At 39.8% G+C, this 24145-nt stretch overlaps 2 protein-coding genes across 6 annotated transcripts in view; one reads left to right on the top strand and one right to left on the bottom strand.

The window, feature by feature from the left end:
* Positions 1 to 1019: 1019 nt before the first annotated feature.
* LOC143852635 (uncharacterized) overlaps positions 1020 to 24145 on the top strand; it is a 31478-nt gene continuing 8352 nt past the window's right edge. For 2 of the 5 annotated variants that reach the window (XR_013236815.1, XM_077362130.1), the window contains exons 1-2: positions 1026 to 1256; positions 1589 to 1771. The gene's annotated coding sequence lies outside the window, so the exon portion shown is untranslated. Of the gene's footprint in view, positions 1257 to 1290; positions 1772 to 24145 lie in introns of those variants that run through there. The other 3 variants (XR_013236814.1, XM_077362118.1, XM_077362119.1) reach the window with 3 other exon arrangements.
* LOC143852487 (uncharacterized) lies at positions 6444 to 7130 on the bottom strand. The gene has a single exon (XM_077361871.1). It carries the CDS (start codon positions 7128 to 7130, stop codon positions 6444 to 6446), a length of 687 nt encoding a protein of 228 aa, XP_077217986.1.

Genomic DNA, 24145 nt, shown 5'->3' with positions numbered 1-24145 from the left:
CGGATTAGCAGTTGGGATGTTAGACAGATATTAGAGTGATCCAGGGATGGAGCATTGGAAGGCAACAAAGAAGGTTCTACGATACCTTCAAGGGACAAAGGATTACATGCTTACTTACAGGCGGTCTGATCATTTGGAGGTAATTGGATATTCGGATTCAGACTTTGCCGGGTGCCTCGATACTAGGAAGTCCACTTCAGGATATGTCTTTCTACTTGCGAGAGGTGTCATTTCATGGAGGAGCGTGAAGCAGAGTCTGACTGCTTCTTCCACTATGGAGGCAAGCTCGTGGCGTGCTATGAGGCCACTTCACAAGCATTATGGTTGCAAAATTTTATCACAGGGCTTAGGATTGTTGACTCCACTACTAGGCCGTTGGTGGGTTACTGTGATAATTTCGCTGCAGTTTTCTTCTCAAAGAACAATAAGAGTGGCAGTACATTGGCATCAAGTATCTTACTGCTCGAGAGAGGATTAAGAATCGTCTAGTGGTGATAGAGCACATTCGCACGGATATGATGATTGCAGATCGCATGACTAAGGGGCTTCCTCCCAGATTGTATGAGGGTCATGTGGAGCGCATGGATCTAGTTAGATCATTTAGTGCTTGTACACACCCATTTTGACCGGACCCAAGTTTGCTGTGTTTGTGCGAAACCTTGTCAAATCACCAAGTGGGGATCCCAAATTATATCACAAGTTAGGTTAGGGTCTCACCAAGGCCCCCGCGAAATTTCATCAAATTCTGAGCAAATTTGTCAAATAGGACGAGCGATGCAAGAAGTGCAATACAAGCGAGAAGGGGAGTGATTTATCCGCAGTAGGGAGTATCCATGCGAGAAGGGGGGTGAGTTATCCTTTGATGGGCGCGCCCGGGCCGAATAGGACAAAAGTGGCGGGCACGCCCTATCAATTTATGCGCGCCTCATCAAGTGAGGGTGCGGATATCAACCCGTTTATTTTGATATATACAAAAAATCAAAAAAAAAGAGAGAAGAAGCATTGTTCATTCTCGTTCAAAAAAAACAGAGAAAAGAGAGAGGGATAGAGAAGGATTTGGGTTTTTCATTCTCCAATCGTCTTCTCCGATCTAGCTCCGGCCGAGCTCCGATCTCCTTCATCTTCTTCTCGTCGATCAATCGAGCCACCAACCTCCGATCCGAAGTTCAGAGAGAGAAGAAGAGAGAAAAACCCATTTCCTTTCATTCTCCGATCGTTTTCTCCGATCGGATCTATCAGATTCTGATCGATTTCCGGTAAGATTTTCTCTTCAATCACCTCATTTTCTTCCTTTTCTAATGCCAGTTGTGGTCATTTTTCTTTCCTTTACTATCAAAACCTAGATCTAAATCCTAATATCCAGATCCAAACTGTAGATCCATTATTCCATCTCAGATCTGTATCATTTAGCTTCCAGATCCCTAACATAAAAAAAAAAACTCAGATCCAGGACAAAAGAAATTGAGATTCATCTATTCCTTCTTAGAAAACCTTCGATCTACACTTTTTCCTCATTTCTCATCCATATTTCTGTAAATTCATTTGATCCTCTAATCATTTCATGGTTTTCTCTAATTCTAAACCCTAGCTTGCTCGTACAAGGCAAAGCTTCAGATCTGCTGGGTTTTAGATTAGGAATTGCAGAAGAGGGTTGGATTATTCCAAAGATCACAAGTGGATCTCAGAATAATCTCTTCAAGGAAGAGGGAGAAGAGAAGATCATCTGAATCGTGATCCAAAGTAAGATCGCTTGGGTGTTTTTCGTTATCAGGTAAGCTATGTTACAGATCTGCATTTTTATGAATAATACGAGAGTATTTTACTTCATTTGCTGATCGAATTTTGATTCTCTGCCTATAGAATGCATTAATCACTTAGTGTATGCTTGTTATTGATGTCTGATCTGTCATTAGTATCTTTGTGTGCTCTGGTTTCTGGTTTGGATAGGTAGCAGAAATATATTTCATCATATTGATTTGAAAAAAAAATGGATAATAGTTAGATGTCAAGATAAGGAGTTTATGAATAGATTCCGAATCTAATTTTATTACAGTCTTGGTCTGTATTTTTTGGAGTATTACATTGTTTTGGCTGTGTTTACTTGTGTGGAATTTTATCTTGATCATTGATATTCTCGACAATAAATTTGGGTAAGGAAACAAGTCTATATTCTCTGAATGATCTTGTTAATTGTTAGAGTGTTGTGTATGTCCACATATTCACACGACATCAGCACTATGTTTGAGATAATTGTTGCCTTGAGGATCATATGACAAGTGTAGGGTTCTGTTTTGGTATAATTTGTCCGTATTTAGTTCCTGTTACCCTTGTTTTCCTATCATCATTAACTGACCGGTTTTGTGGCTTGAATGTTATTCTTTCTATGGTTATTGTTTCTTTCCCCTTTAGTTTATTTTGTCATGACATACCTGACCATCACCATTGCTATGACATTTATATCAAAAATGGATGTATTACCTCCTGTATAGAACCAGCCCGAGTCCTGTGTCCAACCCAGTGCAGATGCAAATAGTGTTGCTAAATATGATGTGAATGAGTTACCACTGGAATGTGATTCATGTTGAGTTGTCGGCTATAATGTCTGATGATAATTTTGGTTGCATAGTTAATTTAATGTACTTCCCTGCCTGTAAGTGGTTTTTGGTCCTAGATTTTTGTAAATAAGACATGTTTTGGGCTGAACCATTTACATGGGTGGTTGCTTTCGCATTCTTATGCCTGGATAGTTGCATTATAACAGACTCTTTGAGGACCTTTTGGGATGTTTTGTGCAATATTTGGGAAAATGCATTTTATATTCTGTAACAATGGTCCCAATAAATGAGAAGCTATATAGAGGCATTTAAATGCAATAAAGCGTGAAGAGTTGATGGAAGTTCATGGGGCACGGCTATCACCCTGGGTTGCATACCTTCATTATTATTAAAGTTATATGTGCCATTAAATAAATATTGGGATAACAAAAGGAAGGAAGGTGTAAGTGAAAAGGCTTGGCTGTTATTATTGCATGATCTTTTACCTTAATTATGTAGTAAGCAATAATGAAATCAGGTTTGTGATTAATGCGTATTATTTTGTGATGACAGCGATGTTACTCTGTCGCTCATGTTCTTGTTGTGAGGGGTAATTAGAGACTCTATGTATAGCCTATTCTTAGTATTTTTTATTTTTATATATCTTGTTGGCATTACATCAATATTAGACAGTGTATGGTCATAATAATTCATAGAATTTTGTTAGCCCATTCATTATAGCCATTTGTCCCAATAATCATTCGGTTTGGACACCTTCAAGATGCAATACAACTGAAAGCTTCTTATCAGCTTATTCAATTCTTATATTTCTTAGATGTGGGTTTCCCAATACATGTACATATGGCTGTATGTTTGAGAGGATTGATTAGCATCTTAGTATGTTATGGCCATAAGATAACTGTGATCTCTTGGCATTGAGAAGAGTACAGATTTGGTCTATAGCTTTTAAGTTGAATTTTCATCTAGTAGTAGTGAATCTTAGTCTGATAAATGTGTATATCCCATTGCAGGGCGATGAAGGCGCTAGCCCAAGCCCATCCTTAGGGGACTTGCTCAGTCCGAGTAGAGCTCCCCTCCTTTATATGGTAGACTTTACTAGTCTTTTGGACGCCGGTAGAAATTAGACCCCTACTAGGAGACATGCTATGTCTCATTAGGCCTTGCTCCTTTTGAGACAAGCCTCATTTAGAGCCTACCTTCGGGGAGATCACCTTGATCTTGATAGATAGTGTACCCATAGGAGGCATGCCTTGCCTCATTTATAGGGTTCTTTTCCAAGTTATATCCCAACTTGTACCCTTGCTAGTTGGAGACCAACTTGGTCTGTTAGTTGCCTTTGTCTTTAATCATTGCCAAGACAATGATAGAAGTACTGGGAGCCTTTCTTAGGAGACTTACTTAGTCTCGTTAGCACTCTCCTTTCAGGTGATTTTATTAAAGAGTCTTTGACTCACTCATCTTTTAGTTGGTATCATTAGGGAGTCTTTGACTCATTTATCGTTATTAGAGAGTCTTTTGACTCCATTGTTTTCTTTAGTTGTATTATTAGAGAGTCTTTGATTCATTTGTTCTTATTAGGGAGTCTTTGACTCATTTGTCCTTATTAGATAGTCTTTGACTCACTCGTCCTTTGATAGCAGTATTAGAGAGTCTTTGACTCATTTCCCCCATCCCTTTAATTGTTTTTAGGAGCTTCTCCTTAATGTTGTCATTGCTTTTATTTGCTAGAGACTTGCTCAGTCTCATTATAGCTTTACCTTTTGGGTCTTAGATCTTTTCGTTCATCCTTGATAGTCAGCTTACCTGGTTTAAGGGTTTCCCCTGTTAGCCCTAGGGTTTAGCCCTAAGATTTTGCTTTGTATTTTTTCCTTTAGGTCTTTGACCAAAAGGGTGAAAATTCTATAAACTTAAAAAACATTTGAAATATCTTAAAATTCAAAAACATGTTAAAACATTTAAAAATCCCAAAACATTGAAATATCTTAAACTTCAAAAATATTTGAAAAGCTTTAAGCTTCAAAAGCATTGGAAAAAGTTTTAAAATCCAAAAACATTGAATATTTTAAAACCCAAAAATATTAGAAATTTAAAACATAAAAAACACTTGAAAAACATTAAAGCCCTTAAATCTTTTGGATTGTTAAGTTTTAATTAGGAGAGTTCGTTTCGAACTACGTTGGCTTGATCCTCTTACACGAGGTACGTAGTGCAGCTTGGGATTTATATCCCAAGTCCAGCCAAACTTTTGTAAATAACATTTTAAATCTTTTTGAATAAGTAAACCTTTAAAACCTCATTTTTAAAAAATCTTCCTCTAGAGTTAGGAGTTTCTCCTAGATAGAGAGTTTTAGAGTTAGGATTTTCTTTTGATAGGTCGTTTGTTTGTTTGCTTGTTGTGTGTTTGTTTTAGAGTTAGGGGTCTGTCCTAGAGTTATAGGAGCACCTCCGTCCGGTCAGTCGGCGATCCACATCGCCGAGTGATGACTAGAGTAGGATACGTTAGTCCACCCTTTGTTCTCTTTAGGAAACACAGCCTAGTTACACATAGGTTGTACGAACCACCTGCATTAGCTTAGGGCTAATCTGCATTTAGTTAGGGCATATAGGGTGTCCTAAAATCCACAATTCACTGGAATTTAAATAATCGTACAAGAAACTTTAATAACTGGTCCGGTCTTTTAGATCGAGTCTAGGATAGAGGGCTAGGTGTCTTAAGCATCATAGCCTACAATAGGCGCGAAGAACTACGTTGCCTTGATTCTCGTGGAGGCGGGGATACGTAGGCTTCTTTGGATGAATACCAGACCATCCGAGGACTCGGGCTAATCATTTAGATTCTTAGGATTTGTTGTGTAGTTATTGTATTTTTTTGATGTGTTTTCTTACTTTCTTGTATTGATCCTATACCTTTAGCTATAGCTTGCATGTGTTTGCACATCAGAACTTAGACACCCATTAAGCTTGTCACTCATAACCTAGCTATGCTTAGGTGACACATCTTTCATTTTATTTTATATGTGTTTATTATCTTTATCCTCAGGAAATGCATGCTTAGGTAGACGATTCCTGATGATTGTTCCCATTTCACATGATTTTTACCCAAACTTCTTTGTAGTTAATAATAAATGGCATAAGAGACCAAGTGCTTGCACTCGGACGAATTGGGGGTGCTCTCAGACCTTCTCCATTCGTAACCAGGCACGAACCCATATATATTTCTGGTTATCCATTGCACAAAGGATTTGATTTTAGGGTTCCATGGCATATCCATGGATGGCGACTCTGAGTTATTTTTAGGTACATCTCGGTTTCGAGCCTTGGCTCCCGATCAGGATGTATCTCTTTCTTTTTATATCGCCACTCGTGCTATGCTATGAGGGTGGCATCCGTTTTGAGAGTTCCCTGGTAGAGCTCTCCTTCACACGTGGATGATCCGGATGGTGTTAGGGACTCGTTCGCCCACCGCTCTCAGATCGAGGTCCACAGTGCTTGATTGTGATACAGTGACACCATTATTTTCATTTGAGTTGCAACTATGGTTTGATGATTCTTGCTATTGTTATTTTTATCTTTCAACTACGATGTATACATAAAGTTCCCATGAAAGATAAAATAAAGTTGGACCAGAATGGGCATTGGTTAGCCTATTCATAAAGGATTATACTAAATAAAGTGTCCAATAAAGCGAATCAGTAGCATTGTGATACATGGAAGGGAATACTCATTTTTTTTTTTTTTTTTTTAACCCGGAAAGGAATGCGACCCCGGGGCGGGCCTCTGCATATTATTTATTGAAGGCACAATACAAGAGGAGGGCAAACAACCAGCCCTCTAGACCGCGACAAACAAAGGGGTACCAAAGACCCTACACAACACCACCTGCTTCGATCATTTGCTTGGGCGAATATTTGGAAAACCATTAGTGTCGCATCTTGCAGCCCCCCGGGCTATGCGAGGCATTTCTGACCATCCATGGAAAATTTGATGAGATCTAGATTTGCAAGCTTCATTTGCAAGAGCATCTGCCACTTGGTTACCTTCTCTAAACTGGTGCTGATGATGAGGGCCCAAGAAGTCCATGAGGTCTATGATTTCGGGCCAGAAGAAAGAGATGGACCAGGGGTGGCTTCCTTTCTTAGAGATGAAATCCATGAGAACTTTGCTGTCTGACTCTACTACGAAATTCTTGAACCCAAAGGCTTTGCATAGCCTAAGGCCGTCCAATAGAGCTCTCGCTTCAGCCACCATGTTGGTAGATGTCCCGTAGAAGAACGCAAAAGCAAATATAACTTTTGCTTTGGCATCTCGCATAACTCCACCGCCTCCCGACTCTCCTGGGTTTCCCTTGGCTGCTCCATCAATGTTCAATTTGAGCGAACCAATCATCGGACGATCCCACCAAATCCAATTATCCCTGCTGATCTTTTGCCTCTGCGGTTCAATCTGGATTTGCTCCAAAGCTAAACACTCCACCATATTGTTTTCTTTGGTGAATTTTTGGCTAGAGCTCACAGTTTTTAACTTATTCAATATTTGCTGAATCACCCAATTTGTACTTCTCTCTTTACCTTCCATTCTTCTATTACAACGTTCCTTCCAGATTTCCCAAGGGATAATCAAGGCTAACATGCCAAGGAGAAATCCAGCTTGGGTGCTCCTTTTCCTGCCATATGATATCTAAGCAAGCATCCTGCTCCTTACTGGTTGCAATGGAAGAAGTTTCATGGCCCAGAGGTCTGCGAAGAACTCCCAGATTCCCCTTGCTAGGCCACTGTTACCTAACAGATGATCAACTGATTCTTCTTTACTGTGCTTACAACATTCACATTTGGATGCCATCTGGATTTTGAGATCTTTGATTCTGCTGTCCACTGGAATGGCATTGAGGAAAAGTTTCCAAGAGAAACAACCCATCTTAGGTGGGATGGAATCCCAAATACCTTGCGCCCAACTCACTTTAGGGCCACTCCTTCTACATACTTCCCAAGCCGATTTAGAGCTGAAATTACCTGGCGATGTTTTTGCCCAAATGAGCTTGTCAGGCGATCGGTTGATGACGATCTTAACCTTGTCCATAATTGCATCCCAACCACCAGGAAGAAAAGGCAATATCTTACTCTTCTTCCACTCTCCATTCTCATTGATCATGTCTTTGATTTTTCCCTTAAGATCGATTCCTTGGAATCCTGTTGTATATTCCACCAATGGCTTATTCCCTATCCAAATATCTGTCCAGAAAAACACCTCTCCTTTTCCAACAGTCCACCTCGCATTTTCTTGCCACAAGGGTTTTGTAGCAATAATATTTTTCCATTGTTTTGATGAGACTGCATTTGGCTCCACTAAATTTAAGTGTTTACCCCTGCTGTAGGTAGATTTCAAGAATGAGGCCCATAGCCCATGGGATTGGTGAAGCCTATGAAGAGCCTTCATTCGAAATGCAATACATAGGTCCTCCATAGCTTTTATGCCTAATCCCCCTTCGTCTGTTGGCTTGCAAATTTTCTTCCAAGCAACCCAATGGTTTCTAGCCCCAAAGTCTGAAATCCCCCACCAAAAGTTGGCCATTATACTGTCAATGCGCCGGAGAACCTTTTTTGGAGGGGTTAATGTTGACAGGATGAAGATGGGAAGGCTTGATAGAACATGGTTGATTAATATAAGTTTTCCTCTAGAGGATAACATTTTCCCTTTCCATCCTTCAATCTTTTTCCGAACTTTATCTATTAGCCCATCAAAGAAACACGCTTTAAGACGACCCGTGAATAGGGGAGCTCCTAGATACATTATAGGGGACTTCTTTTGCATGTACCCTGTACTTTTGCCAATAGCTCTTTGCCTACTGAGCGTCATCTTGTCTGATGTGGTAAAGCTGCTTTTGTTAGCGTTAACTAGCTGGCCTGACATAGCTTCATACCGCTTTAGGAATCTCATGATCTGGTTCAAGCTTGCTTTCCCTCCATTTGAAAAAATCACGGTGTCATCTGCAAACAGACAATGAGATATTGGGGTGCTATCTTTACTTCTCAAGAAATACTTAGCCTTACCCTCACGGAATAGTTTAGATATTCCTCTGCTTAGGACTTCTTCGGCAATAATAAAGAGACAAGGAGACAAAGGATCGCCTTGTCTGAGACCCCTCGATGATTTAAAAAATCCATTTGGTTCCTGTGGGACATGATCCCGCGAGAGGGGTGGGGCGCGGGCCGCCATGCACTCTCTTGGTCTCTAGTACCCACGCGATTGGCGTGTGCTTCTTAGTGTTGATTTAGATTCGTCTTTTATGTGAACTTGGGATCACTAAGGCAATCCGAATTCCACATAAAAGAGACTGACAGAGTCGCCACCTAGATGTGGGATCTAGGACCCGTAATTAACCAGAAATCTAGACTCGCTACCTGGTTACAAGAATGGAAGGTATGGGGATTTATCCACCACATGCACCATTCCTGCCCGATAATCGGTCTTCGATTCCAAAAGCTAACTCTTTTAAATTTATTTTAAATGGCTCATTCAACTCTATGTTAATATGTTATCTACGGGACATGCATCCTATGATTTAATTTCAATGTGAATCCTAAATGTGTATTTTGATTTCTTGATTTGTCTGGATTCAATCTAAGTGCAAGTTCTCCTAAGATTCTAATCTCATGGAAGATCCTAAGTGATTTAATTAAGAATTTACAATAAAATTAAAATACAAAACACCACAATTTGTTGTGGTGCCGACTCGCGGATGGTATGCCATCTGACATCCAAGCTGCCTACGTACCCAAGCCTCACTGGGATCAGAGTCGACGTAGTTCGGTGCACCTAAGCTAAGCTACATATACCTAACTCAACTAGGACACCGACTTAGACGGATTTGACTGTTTCAACAGTTTTAAGAGGAATTATTTAATTCAAGTTGAGGATTTTATTATCTTAGGATTTCATCTAAGATGCTATATGATTCTTATCTGAATGCAAGTTGTCCCTTAGACTAATGCAGGTTTGCCTACATCCTAGTTTACTAGGCTTGTCCTAGGGAAAGATCGGGTGACTAGTGTAACTAGACCTATGGTACGGTTGCTATACATAGCAAGCGTCCGTGATGAGGCTGGACTCCTAACTCTAGGACTCCCTAAAACTTAGGACACGACACAACACTAGTGTTCCTAAATTGGGCTCTAATGGTTCTTAGATTGGAAACCATAATCCAATGGTTCCGGAAGACTCGAGACAAATCAATTCAAATTCTTGAAGTTAATTAATTTCAGATTTCCTGGATTTTCGATTTATGGACACTTGAGGATTACCAATGGTTCTAGGGTTCACCAATTTCGGCCCAGAATAGCATCCAAGGAAGGGAATCGTGCGTTCTTTCCTTGCGCAATTTAATACTTAGGTTATAACATCTTATTGCCTGGCATATCTCAGGATTTCCGTGGACAGTAACCTCGGAGCCAACAACATGCTATAGCTTAAGTATTCAAATTGTCAAAGATCGGTTGCAATTGGGATACGATTATGGATGCACTGACCATTTTTCCAGGGAATTCTAATGATCCTAAGATTTCTGTTTCAATGGATTAAGGAGTTAATGTGTGACAGAGATTTAAGGTTCTTTAGAAATATTCAGATGATTTTCAATTAATTTCGGATTTTCAATGAATTTTATCAATTTTAAACATATGAGTGATTTTACAAGTGAAATTGTAGCAAACGAATTCGAAATGAGTTGAAATTTCTACAGCAGCAAGATATGATGAAATGTAGCTTACGGAAAGAGTTTTACAGATTTTTACATTAAGCTCATATTTAATTTCGATTTAACAATTGATTGACCAGATTGCACAAATAACACAGAAACCACTAGAAATATGAATCTAAATTCAATGAAATTTCTACATTAATAAGATATAAGTAAAAATAACATACTGAGAAATTTTCATGAATTTTGGAAACCATTTACTATCAGTTTCAGATTTTTTAATTTTCAGACCAGATTATGAATTAACCCTACATCCCATATGAAAACAGATCCAAATCACTTGAAACTTTTACAGTAACTAGAAATGTGAGATTGAAGACTACTGTAAAAATTTTAAGAATTTTAGTTGTGATCTGATGTCAGTAACAATTCCTCCAAAAGCTGGTAAATTTCAAAGAAAGCATAAAATAATATACCAAACAAATTCTCAAAATTCTCAAAATTTCATGGTAGAATGTACTGGTATCATATTAGTTTCCCACGAAATTTCATTAATTTTGGAATTCATTTAGTATATATTTTATTTTCGAAACACTCATGGAGATCATGATTTTGAGCATACATATTTAATTTTCAACTAAATCCAATTAAATACTAAAAATCATGCAAATATACCAAATAATTCTAGAAAAATCTAAAAATTAAGTACCTACCTGTGATCGAAATCCTCGCCGAATCCGAGAGCCGAAAAATTCGAAAATCGCACCGCCGCTTGATCCGCTTCCGCTTTCTTTCTCTTTTTCTTTGTTTTATTTTCTTTTATTTTTTTGTTTCCCTCACTGTTGATAGAGGAAGTGATTGGAAGAAGGATTTTTATGAGATGAGCCACCTTGGTCCTCTTTTCTTCCTCTCATCCCCTCTTCCTCTCCTCTCTTTATATAGTGAAAAACTTAGTGGGAGAAGATGGAGAGGTGGAAAATAAAAAATGAGAATGGTGGGTATGGTGGAGAATATATAATGGTAATGGTGGGAATGGTGGTGGGAATAATGGAATATATAATGGAATAGTGGGAATGGTGGTGGGAATAATGGAATAGATAATGGAATAGTGGGAATGGTGGTGGGAATAATGGAATAGATAATGAGAATGGTGGGAATGGTGATGGAAATAATGGAATATATAATGGGATGGTGGGAATGGTGGTGGGAATAATGGAATATATAATGGAATGGTGGGAATGGTGGTGGGAATCATGGAATATATAATGGTAATGGAGATAATGGTGTTATTTTAAAAGGGAAAAATAAAGTTAGTGGAAATGGTAGAGAAAGTTAAGTCATGCTAATGGTGAGTCCCACTTTGGGGGTTCCGCACAAGCGGGTCCCACATCAGCGGGCCCTACACAAGCGGGTCCCACATCAGCGGGTCCCACACAAACGGGTCCCACACTAGCAGGTCCCACACTAGCAGGTCCCACACTAGCAGGTACAAATTCTCCCTAGTTTAGATTTTTCTGAATAATCCTTCTCAACATTTAGCGGGAAAATGCGAAACACGACGGAAATGACCAAAAATATTTAGAAATGTAACAAACGGATGCGGGAAAAAAAGACATTGGAAAACCGACGGAAAACAAACCCTAATTTCTTTATCGATTAAGGTAGAGCAAAATGGGGTGTCTACAGATGCCCCTCTTTGGTAGAGATGACGTAGTCATCGAATACCAAAGTCAAAATGACAGAGCCATTTTGCGTAGCTTTAATCGACAAAAGACTCTACACAAAACGGAACTTAGACGCAAACATTTACTACCTAATGCAAGGCCCTAAATGAAATCCTAGAATTAGAACATAATAAGAAATCCTGATGCGGTGCCGTTTACAAACGAGCAACGAGAGAATGAGATACCACTTTCGAATGGATTCCGAAGAGAAAGAACAAAGATCGTTCTCAAGCGGTTTTTTTTTTTTTTTTTTTTTTTTTAAAGAAAATGAGACATCTTTCACAAGCGGGCTCAAGGAGGATAAGAGACCATTCACAAATGGACTCAGACAATGAGGTACCATTCACAAACGGACTCAAGGAGGATATGAGACCATTCACAAATGGACTCAGAAAATGAGGTACCGTTCACAAACGGGCTTAAGAAGAAGATGAGACCATTCACAAATGGACTCAGAAAATGAGGTACCGTTCACAAACGGGCTTAAGGAGAGGACGAGACCATTCACAAATGGACTCAGAAAATGAGGTACCGTTCACAAACGGGCTCAAGGAGAAGATGAGACCATTCTCAAATGGACTCGAGAAACGAGGCACCGTTCACAAACGTGCTCAAGGAGAACATGAGACCATTCACAAATAGACTCAGAAAATGAGGTACTGTTCACAAACGGGCTTAAGGAGAAGACGAGACCATTCACAAATGGACTCGAGAAATGAGGCACCGTTCACAAACGGGCTCAAGGAGAATAAGAGACCATTCACAAATGGACTCAGAAAATGAGGCACCGTTCACAAACGGGCTCAAGGAGAACATGAGACCATTCATAAATGGACTCGAGAAATGAGGCACCGTTCACAAACGTGCTCAAGGAGAACATGAGACCATTCACAAATAGACTCAGAAAATGAGGTACTGTTCACAAACGGGCTTAAGGAGAAGACGAGACCATTCACAAATGGACTCGAGAAATGAGGCACCGTTCACAAACGGGCTCAAGGAGAATAAGAGACCATTCACAAATGGACTCAGAAAATGAGGCACCGTTCACAAACGGGCTCAAGGAGAACATGAGACCATTCATAAATGGACTCGAGAAATGAGGCACCGTTCACAAACGGGCTCAATGAGAAGACGAGACCATTCACAAATGGACTCGAGAAACGAGGCACCGTTCACAAACGGGCTCAAGGAGAACATGAGACCATTCATAAATGGACTCGAGAAATGAGGCAACGTTCACAAACGGGCTCAAAGAAACAAGATAGCTTCAACAACGAAGAATTTAGAGATTTTTCATGAACTTGAATTTGACGTAGGATTGGATTTGATGAATTTTTGATTTTTCAGAAATAAGGCACCGTCCACAAACGGGCTCAAGGAGGACATAAGACCATTCACAAATAGACTCAGAAAATGAGGTACCCTTCACAAACGGGCTTAAGGAGAAGACGAGACCATTCACAAATGGACTCGAGAAACGAGGCACCGTTCACAAACGGGCTCAAAGAAACAAGATAGCTTTGATTGATGAATTCAACAACGAAGAATTTAGAGTTTTTCATGAACTTGAATTTGACATAGGATTGGATTTGATGAATTTTTGATTTTTCAGAAATAAGGCACCGTCCATAAACGGGCTTAAGGAGGACATGAGACCATAAATGGACTCAGAAAAATGAGACACCGTTCACAAACGGGTTCAAGGAGAAGACGAGATCATTTACAAATGGACTCGAGAAAAGAGGCACCATTCACAAACGGGCTCAAAGAAACAAGATAGCTTTGATTGATGAATTCAACAACGAAGAATTTAGAGATTTTTCATGAACTTGAATTTGACATAGGATTGGATTTGATGAATTTTTGATTTTTTGAACTTAATGAAATCGGGGATGTTATAGATCGTGCCTGACAAAGATATCGGAAACTAGGACTTTGACGAATGATGAAACGGCAAACCGAAGAACCATTACTAACAAGAATAGAGTAGAAACACTTTTATGAAACTTCAACAAGATTTTTCTCAAAGAGACTGCTGGTCTTGTCTTTGGGGATTTGGATGACTGAAACCTTGAACAAGACACTTGAAATTGGTAATCTAGAACAACGGCTCTCTTGGATATAATCAAACTAACTGGAAGGAAATTCTGAATTTTAACGGTTCATCTTTGTGAGAAATTGGCTCGACCATCATTGCATCTGAGGCTCTTCCAAGCTTAAGATGCCTTCCTGAGGTATGATCTTTTTAAGGAAGCTGGGCTTTCTGATGTTTCTACTTCTGAACTCTTCTGAGTTGATCTTCTTTGAAATGTAGCTGTTTGACTAGATTCTCGAACTCTTTCAGGTACAATCGCAGGGAGTTGACGAGGTCGGGCCTCCTTCACCGAGACAGTTGCATCATTTTGGACACAAGGACGACGATTGACTCTTTTTAAAGAGAAAACTTAGATAAAAGACACTACTCAAAGGATTGAGGATCTCTGAAGGAGTGAACATAGAATAACAACGATTGATTAACTACACTGACAGACACAGTAATGCTTCTGACTTAGTTAATATTTTATTTGGTAAGTCTATCCTTTCAAGGAATATTTTTTTTTTAATTGGTAAACACTGGACTTTTCCCTTAAACAGTAATGCCTCAATGATTTAATTACAACTCCTAGGATTGCTTAGCTCCAATGCCCCCAGTTTTGAGGATGTCACTTGAATTTGCTTGAACTTCAGTTGATCTTCAGTCCTGATACCGGCTGTAGCCTTCTTACAATGATTCTCTTACCATGACCAAGTCACCTCTTCAAGGTTTTTAACTTGGCGGACCGTGCTAGCCTTAACTTTTGCCTGAACCGCCTTTCTAGGTTTTCGATTCAGCAGGCTATCCCCTTAGCTTTTGCCTAAGCCGCCCTTTCGGGTTTTCAACTTAGCAGGGAAATGATCTTAAATTTTGCCTAGACCGCCCTTTCAGGTTTTCAGTCTAGCAGATCTTCAAACTCCGTTCTTTTTTTTTCTTTTTGTGTTTCGGGACCTAGATCATTAAATCTGAACACCGGAGGGACTTTATAGGTAGGATAGGGCTTTACAAAGAATGGCTTAAGGCTCAACAAAGATTTCGACCAAACCTGTGAACAGGTTGCCTCCATATCCCCATGTAGGAATTAGGACGTGTGTAGTTCAGGGCAAATGCCCCTAGTTTGAAAATAAATTGTTTGAAGGTTAATTGATTTTTTCCTTTTTTTCTTTCTTTCTGGAATGATTGACCTCTCTTCTTTTGGAACTGGTCCCTCTTTTTTTTTTTTTTTTTTTTTTGGAACGATTACATTTCTTTTCCTTTTTTCTTTTTTTTTGAATCGACCGAACTCGGTTTAACCGAGCTGCCTACGTACCCCAGTGTAGGGATCAGGTCTCGCGTAGTTCGGGGGAATGCCCCAAGTTTGATGGGTTTTCAAGAAAATTTGATTTAGGCTCGAAGGGTTTGCAAATCGGTATTCTTTTGACATTGGGTTTTGATTTTGGGATTTAATCGGCCAAAGGAGGCCTTTCGATGTTCAGATTGGGAATCGATCTAGGTTACTAGAGTCTGTCTGGTACTGATTATTTATTTCTTTTTTTTTCTCTTTTTTTTTTTTTTTTTTTCACGGAGTTTGACGGCATTTCCAGGTAAGATAATGGATTTTCTTCTTTCAAGATTCTAATGCGTGCTTTCGGCTTTCATAGAGCGAAACTTGTTCCTTGACATCCTCCATCTATGGATTTGTAACTCTTGATATCTGATGACCACTTTTCAATACTTGCTCTTGAACTTCTTATCTTGAATTTGTTGGCTTCATGTTATGAATTTGAGAACCAAGGTCATTGATTGGAAATATGAAAGTTATTTCCACTCTATGCCCCTTGCATAGCATATGATATTCACTTCATTCTTTCTTGAACCTTCTATCTGGGTCTTTCTCTTGACATTAATGGTAACGCTTACGGGACCATCTTTTTATCCTCAAAACGGGTTTACCAATTCTTCACACTCTTCAGAGGGTAATGTATTTTCAATCGGCATTTATTGGATCAAGGTTTCAGTGCCAGTGTTTACCACTTCAATTTCATCTTTGAAAGGCTGAGATTGGCGCTCCTCCTCTTGTTCAAGTAATCGTTGTGACTCAAGTGGAGTTTCGTCAATTTTGTTCTCATTTGAGGAGGGAGTCTTATTTTAAGATCAGAAGCACACTTAAGAAATAGACACAAGTGAACTATTGGAACTGAAACTTTATTTAAAGAAAAAGATACTACATCTGACAACCTATCCTGAACATGTTCAGGATTCACAACTCTAAAAGAAAAACAAAAGATAACTTGCCTAGACTAGGCATTAACCTAGAACTGTAGAACCGGACTCAACAATTGTACTGACCATGATGGCTGACTCAAAATAAAATAGTAAACGACTAAAACTTTAACTGCCGCAACTGTCTAGCTTCGGAGGCTCGGCGAAAGCTGGCTCATAAATGGTACTTTCAACTTCTGATTCTTTTCATTGCAACCGGACCTGTGCCCCTTTGAACCTTCAGTTATTTAAGCATTGCGAATGGCTGGCGGCAGTACTGCATGATTTGATAATGGGTTATTGGTAGCAACGGGACTTGGCTCAAACACAAGGCTTTTATTGTCGAGCAACCTCTGGATTCTGAATTTTAGGGCAATGCAATTATCAGTGAGATGGCCAGAATTTCTATGGTATTCGCAGTGTTGATCTGTTCGCCAATTTGCTGGTAAAGGATTAGGAAGAGCCCTAATGTCGGGCAGGATTATGCGACCTGAAGCTAGACACTCCTTGAGTATCTCAGATGGCGGAAGAGGGAGAGGGGTAAATTCTGTCTGGGCCTGTGGCCGAGGTGCGACAGCAAGTTGGGTATAATCCATCACCATGGGGTTCTGAGGTTTTGAAGGCTGAGGCTTGGAGCGGGAAAGGTTATTAATTTCAGCTGATGGAGGCTTCCTGAATTCTCTGGTATTCGGGTTACTTCGGTTGAACACACCTTGAGCCATAGCCTCCTCTATTTGGGTGCCTGCCACGATAAAGTGTTTGAAGTCCGGATAATACTGCAACGACATGTGATACTGGAGCTGGGGGGAAATATTTTTCATGATTATTTGGACCTGCTCTTCCTCAGAAGGGCGCTCCATCATCTGCGCTGCTGTTCTCCTCCATCTTTTCACAAAAATTAGGAAGGACTCCCTCGAGTCTTGCTTGGTCCTTTCCAAATCCTTTCTAGTGATTTCTGTACCATCATCATATTTGAACTGCCTGATGAATTGCTCGCCGATATCCTTCCATGTCTTGTAACGAGTCTTGTCCAAGACCATGAACCACCTCCTGGCAACCTTGGTCAGGGAAACCGGGAACAATTGAGCCATTTGCTCAGAAGATAAGCCTTGAGGCTGACACATGATGGTGAACATTTGCAAATGTGTGATTGGACAACCCACACCATCATATTTATCAAAGTCCGGCATTTGAAAATTGGCTGGGAGACGGATTTCTGGGAACAGTGTGAGATCACTCGGATTGAAACCACCTTGGTCTTGAAACTGAATGTCCTGAACCTTCCTGGTAAGACTTTCTAATTTCTCCATAACTACTTTATCAACCATGGACTGAGAAGGCCTGCTGCGATCTTCGCTGTACTGCTCTTTTTCAAAATCTTCTTCAGTTTTGTCAGGGATAGGAATGAACACTGGCTGGGCAGGTGCGGCTGAAGTAACTGTATGGTGCATGGACCCTTTATCTTTGGACAACGATGGCCCCAACTTTTCAGAAAGCTGGGCCTTGATAACTTGGTTCTCTTCTTTGAGTTCTTGAAGCTGCCGGAGAATCAAGGTGAGAGTATCGGTAATAGCAGCGGGTGGAAGACTACTGTTCTGGTTTTCTGCCATTGGGGAGGATGAGGATGGGAAAGAAGGAGATGCTGGGGTCCTCAGAGAAGGTGGCGGGGAGACAGATTTCCTCTGCAATCGAGAAGAGATCCGAACCCAAGGAATAGTAGGGTTAGCTATGGTGTTTACTGCCCTGTCATGGAAATAATGAACACGAGGTATATGAGCTTGACATTCATGGAGTGTTTCTTCTCAATGACTGAAAAATATTACACATTTAAGCAAGTAATTGGGACAATAGAATGAATCCAAATGATGAGGGGAATGCCCTTAGTTCAAGGATTATGAGAGGAAACTCTGAAGGATTAATATTCTTGAAAAAGGTAGCCCCTAGAGGAGGAAGAGATCAAGGGTACAGGCAAGATTGGATCATCAAGATTGCATGATCAAATGATTGAGACACAATTTTTGCCAATGAAGACACAATCGAATCCCACAAGAGACGAATGATAGACACATGATCAAAATGTGAGATTGCATAGGACTATTTTCAACGGATAGATCATGAATGACTAATCCTATGAGATCTTTGGAAATGATGGGATTTATATCCTAACCCCAAAGGGAAAGTTTTATTCTTCACACATTTTACCAGTGTTACCTGAAGGCATCAACCCTAATCCTAATCTAGCGGAGTTGAGAGAGGATCTCGACTCATGACTTTGTTTGTGTACCTAGGACCGATCGTAGCCATTGGAAGATGAACTACGGCCTAATCTAGACACAAATGGGTAGGATATCCTAAACTAGGCTCACACACGTGATGCACATGTGTTCGTATACTACATGCATGTGTGGGTTAATCTAGGGGTAAGGCCAAGAGTTCCCTTAGCGCGAATCCATGTTCGATATACTGTACCAGTGTCCGGCGTATCAGTACGTGAACAAGAGATCCGTTTACGTACCATAAAGGTACTAGGCTAAGGGTGGAATGCTTCTCTAGCACAGAGGCACCAGGTGATGAAATCCCAGTCAACCATGCTAGATAACACTCTGGGTTCCTAAAATAGGATGTGTGTGCATGTGAGATGCAGGGTTTAGATGCAAGTGATGTAAGTGTGTGCAATAAGTTCGCGCAATCTATGATGCCTTCAGGTTTTATTAAATTAAGTTCGAGTAAAATGTGATGAGAAAATAAAATAAGACAAACTAATCTAACAAGTATAGAGTTTTTATGAGCCAGTTAAATTAAATTCAAATGAATTATCTTTTGAAATTTTAATGAAGTTAGGTGGTCCCCAGCAGAGTCGCCAGACTGTGGGACATGATCCCGCGAGAGGGGTGGGGCGCGGGCCGCCATGCACTCTCTTGGTCTCTAGTACCCACGCGATTGGCGTGTGCTTCTTAGTGTTGATTTAGATTCGTCTTTTATGTGAACTTGGGATCACTAAGGCAATCCGAATTCCACATAAAAGAGACTGACAGAGTCGCCACCTAGATGTGGGATCTAGGACCCGTAATTAACCAGAAATCTAGACTCGCTACCTGGTTACAAGAATGGAAGGTATGGGGATTTATCCACCACATGCACCATTCCTGCCCGATAATCGGTCTTCGATTCCAAAAGCTAACTCTTTTAAATTTATTTTAAATGGCTCATTCAACTCTATGTTAATATGTTATCTACGGGACATGCATCCTATGATTTAATTTCAATGTGAATCCTAAATGTGTATTTTGATTTCTTGATTTGTCTGGATTCAATCTAAGTGCAAGTTCTCCTAAGATTCTAATCTCATGGAAGATCCTAAGTGATTTAATTAAGAATTTACAATAAAATTAAAATACAAAACACCACAATTTGTTGTGGTGCCGACTCGCGGATGGTATGCCATCTGACATCCAAGCTGCCTACGTACCCAAGCCTCACTGGGATCAGAGTCGACGTAGTTCGGTGCACCTAAGCTAAGCTACATATACCTAACTCAACTAGGACACCGACTTAGACGGATTTGACTGTTTCAACAGTTTTAAGAGGAATTATTTAATTCAAGTTGAGGATTTTATTATCTTAGGATTTCATCTAAGATGCTATATGATTCTTATCTGAATGCAAGTTGTCCCTTAGACTAATGCAGGTTTGCCTACATCCTAGTTTACTAGGCTTGTCCTAGGGAAAGATCGGGTGACTAGTGTAACTAGACCTATGGTACGGTTGCTATACATAGCAAGCGTCCGTGATGAGGCTGGACTCCTAACTCTAGGACTCCCTAAAACTTAGGACACGACACAACACTAGTGTTCCTAAATTGGGCTCTAATGGTTCTTAGATTGGAAACCATAATCCAATGGTTCCGGAAGACTCGAGACAAATCAATTCAAATTCTTGAAGTTAATTAATTTCAGATTTCCTGGATTTTCGATTTATGGACACTTGAGGATTACCAATGGTTCTAGGGTTCACCAATTTCGGCCCAGAATAGCATCCAAGGAAGGGAATCGTGCGTTCTTTCCTTGCGCAATTTAATACTTAGGTTATAACATCTTATTGCCTGGCATATCTCAGGATTTCCGTGGACAGTAACCTCGGAGCCAACAACATGCTATAGCTTAAGTATTCAAATTGTCAAAGATCGGTTGCAATTGGGATACGATTATGGATGCACTGACCATTTTTCCAGGGAATTCTAATGATCCTAAGATTTCTGTTTCAATGGATTAAGGAGTTAATGTGTGACAGAGATTTAAGGTTCTTTAGAAATATTCAGATGATTTTCAATTAATTTCGGATTTTCAATGAATTTTATCAATTTTAAACATATGAGTGATTTTACAAGTGAAATTGTAGCAAACGAATTCGAAATGAGTTGAAATTTCTACAGCAGCAAGATATGATGAAATGTAGCTTACGGAAAGAGTTTTACAGATTTTTACATTAAGCTCATATTTAATTTCGATTTAACAATTGATTGACCAGATTGCACAAATAACACAGAAACCACTAGAAATATGAATCTAAATTCAATGAAATTTCTACATTAATAAGATATAAGTAAAAATAACATACTGAGAAATTTTCATGAATTTTGGAAACCATTTACTATCAGTTTCAGATTTTTTAATTTTCAGACCAGATTATGAATTAACCCTACATCCCATATGAAAACAGATCCAAATCACTTGAAACTTTTACAGTAACTAGAAATGTGAGATTGAAGACTACTGTAAAAATTTTAAGAATTTTAGTTGTGATCTGATGTCAGTAACAATTCCTCCAAAAGCTGGTAAATTTCAAAGAAAGCATAAAATAATATACCAAACAAATTCTCAAAATTCTCAAAATTTCATGGTAGAATGTACTGGTATCATATTAGTTTCCCACGAAATTTCATTAATTTTGGAATTCATTTAGTATATATTTTATTTTCGAAACACTCATGGAGATCATGATTTTGAGCATACATATTTAATTTTCAACTAAATCCAATTAAATACTAAAAATCATGCAAATATACCAAATAATTCTAGAAAAATCTAAAAATTAAGTACCTACCTGTGATCGAAATCCTCGCCGAATCCGAGAGCCGAAAAATTCGAAAATCGCACCGCCGCTTGATCCGCTTCCGCTTTCTTTCTCTTTTTCTTTGTTTTATTTTCTTTTATTTTTTTGTTTCCCTCACTGTTGATAGAGGAAGTGATTGGAAGAAGGATTTTTATGAGATGAGCCACCTTGGTCCTCTTTTCTTCCTCTCATCCCCTCTTCCTCTCCTCTCTTTATATAGTGAAAAACTTAGTGGGAGAAGATGGAGAGGTGGAAAATAAAAAATGAGAATGGTGGGTATGGTGGAGAATATATAATGGTAATGGTGGGAATGGTGGTGGGAATAATGGAATATATAATGGAATAGTGGGAATGGTGGTGGGAATAATGGAATAGATAATGGAATAGTGGGAATGGTGGTGGGAATAATGGAATAGATAATGAGAATGGTGGGAATGGTGATGGAAATAATGGAATATATAATGGGATGGTGGGAATGGTGGTGGGAATAATGGAATATATAATGGAATGGTGGGAATGGTGGTGGGAATCATGGAATATATAATGGTAATGGAGATAATGGTGTTATTTTAAAAGGGAAAAATAAAGTTAGTGGAAATGGTAGAGAAAGTTAAGTCATGCTAATGGTGAGTCCCACTTTGGGGGTTCCGCACAAGCGGGTCCCACATCAGCGGGCCCTACACAAGCGGGTCCCACATCAGCGGGTCCCACACAAACGGGTCCCACACTAGCAGGTCCCACACTAGCAGGTCCCACACTAGCAGGTACAAATTCTCCCTAGTTTAGATTTTTCTGAATAATCCTTCTCAACATTTAGCGGGAAAATGCGAAACACGACGGAAATGACCAAAAATATTTAGAAATGTAACAAACGGATGCGGGAAAAAAAGACATTGGAAAACCGACGGAAAACAAACCCTAATTTCTTTATCGATTAAGGTAGAGCAAAATGGGGTGTCTACAGTTCCCCGTTCAAAACCACTGAGAACCAGCACTTCTGGGTTGCTTCTTCGATGAGCTTTCGCCAAGACTCCGAGAATCCAAATCGCGCCAACACTTTTTGCATGAAATCCCAATTTAATCTATCATACGCCTTGGCCATATCAATTTTGAGCATTACATTACCTCCTCGCACTTTCCTACCTACTCCCACCATCATTTCCTGGGCAATTGATATATTGTCTGAAATGCATCTTCCTTTAACAAATGCTCCCTGTTCTGGAGAAATCAGGTTAGGCAAAACTTTGGCAAGTCTTGTTACAATAATCTTGGCAAAGATTTTATAACAGAAGTTACACAAACTGATTGGTCTATATTCAGAAAAGTCCTTTGGGTCTTCCACTTTTGGAATTAACGAAATTAGAGTGGAGGTATAGTGTCTCGATAACTTACCTCCGGCAAAGAAGGCTTTTGCTGCTTCCACCACTTCATCTTTAATTACCTCCCAGCAAGCTGTGAAGAAAGTCCCATTAAGACCATCTGGGCCAGGAGCACTCTCCTCTGGGCAGCCAAACACGGCTTCCTTGACTTCTTCTTCTGAGGGAGCTTGAATCAGCGAGACATTGTCCTCTTCAGATACAAGACAAGGAATAGCTTCGAGCATTTCTTCATCTTCTGAAACTCCCTCATCTTGAAAGACTTTGAGGAAGTATTTAGCAGCCAACTCACGTATTTTCTGAGGGTCCTCCTCCCAAGAGTTATCTTCCATAATCCTCCTCATTCCACAGTATTTCCTTTGCATTTGAATTGAGGCATGGAAGAATTTTGTGTTTCGATCCCCCTCTTTAAGCCACTTATCTTTGCATTTCTGTCTTAGGAAGATTTCTTCCTGGAGAATGGCCTCGTTCATCTTTGCCCTAGCCCCATCAAGGCTTGCAGTGTTTACTTGGTTGGGAAGTTCCAGATGAATACTTTCCGCTTTTATTACAGAGTCTTCCGCATCTTTAACATTCTGATAAACATTACCAAAATGCTGCGAGTTCCAAGCTCTTAGGTTTCTTTTTGTGTTCTTTAGCTTTATGGACAAGATCTCAAGGGCGTTCCCATCTACCGGCACACTCCAAGCTCCTCTGACCACCTCCTGAAAGTTCTCATGCCTGCACCACATTCTTTGGAATTTGAACGACCCCACAGGAGGATTGGCATTGGACCTGAAGCTCACAAGTAGCGGACAATGGTCTGAATTGGTTCGAGATAGGTGAGTAACTTTTAATGCTAAGAATTCTGTCATCCACAATGCATTAACAAGAACCCTATCCAATCTAGCCCATACGCACCCTTCATTCATCTGATTATTACATCTTGTGAACCTATTTCCCGAGTATCCCACATCAATCAATCCTGCTCCTTCTACTGCATCTTGGAAGTCAGATGTAGATCGGCAGTTAGGAGGATGTAATCCCAGTTTTTCTTCCGCACTTAATACGGCATTGAAATCCCCACCCACCATCCACGCATCGGTAAAGTATTGACTGCAGTCAAACAGGTAGCTCCAAAGAAGTCTTCTTTCGACTACTGAGCAACTTGCGTATACTAATGTCATGAAAATAGACTTTGCCGAATCCCGATGGCGGGCTTTCACTGATAGAGCTTGCTGAGACGAAGATATTATATTTATATCAATCATATTATTCCACATCAGCCATATTTTTGAGTTTGAGTCTGAGTTTGTCATGTGATAATCCATATTTAACAGATTGGCCACCCCTTGAATCGCTGCTTCGTTTAGAGAGGGTTCCATAAT

This window comes from Tasmannia lanceolata, unplaced genomic scaffold (assembly GCF_043159265.1).
Source record: "Tasmannia lanceolata isolate RefF3 unplaced genomic scaffold, GAP_Taslan_0.1 ptg000019l, whole genome shotgun sequence".
Lineage (NCBI taxonomy): Eukaryota > Viridiplantae > Streptophyta > Magnoliopsida > Canellales > Winteraceae > Tasmannia > Tasmannia lanceolata.
This window is presented reverse-complemented; position numbering and strand designations above follow the sequence as displayed.

Bases quoted from the DNA above. Each gene is read 5' to 3' on its own strand.
- LOC143852487 (XM_077361871.1), bottom strand. From the start codon at position 7,130: ATGGAAGGTAAAGAGAGAAGTACAAATTGGGTGATTCAGCAAATATTG.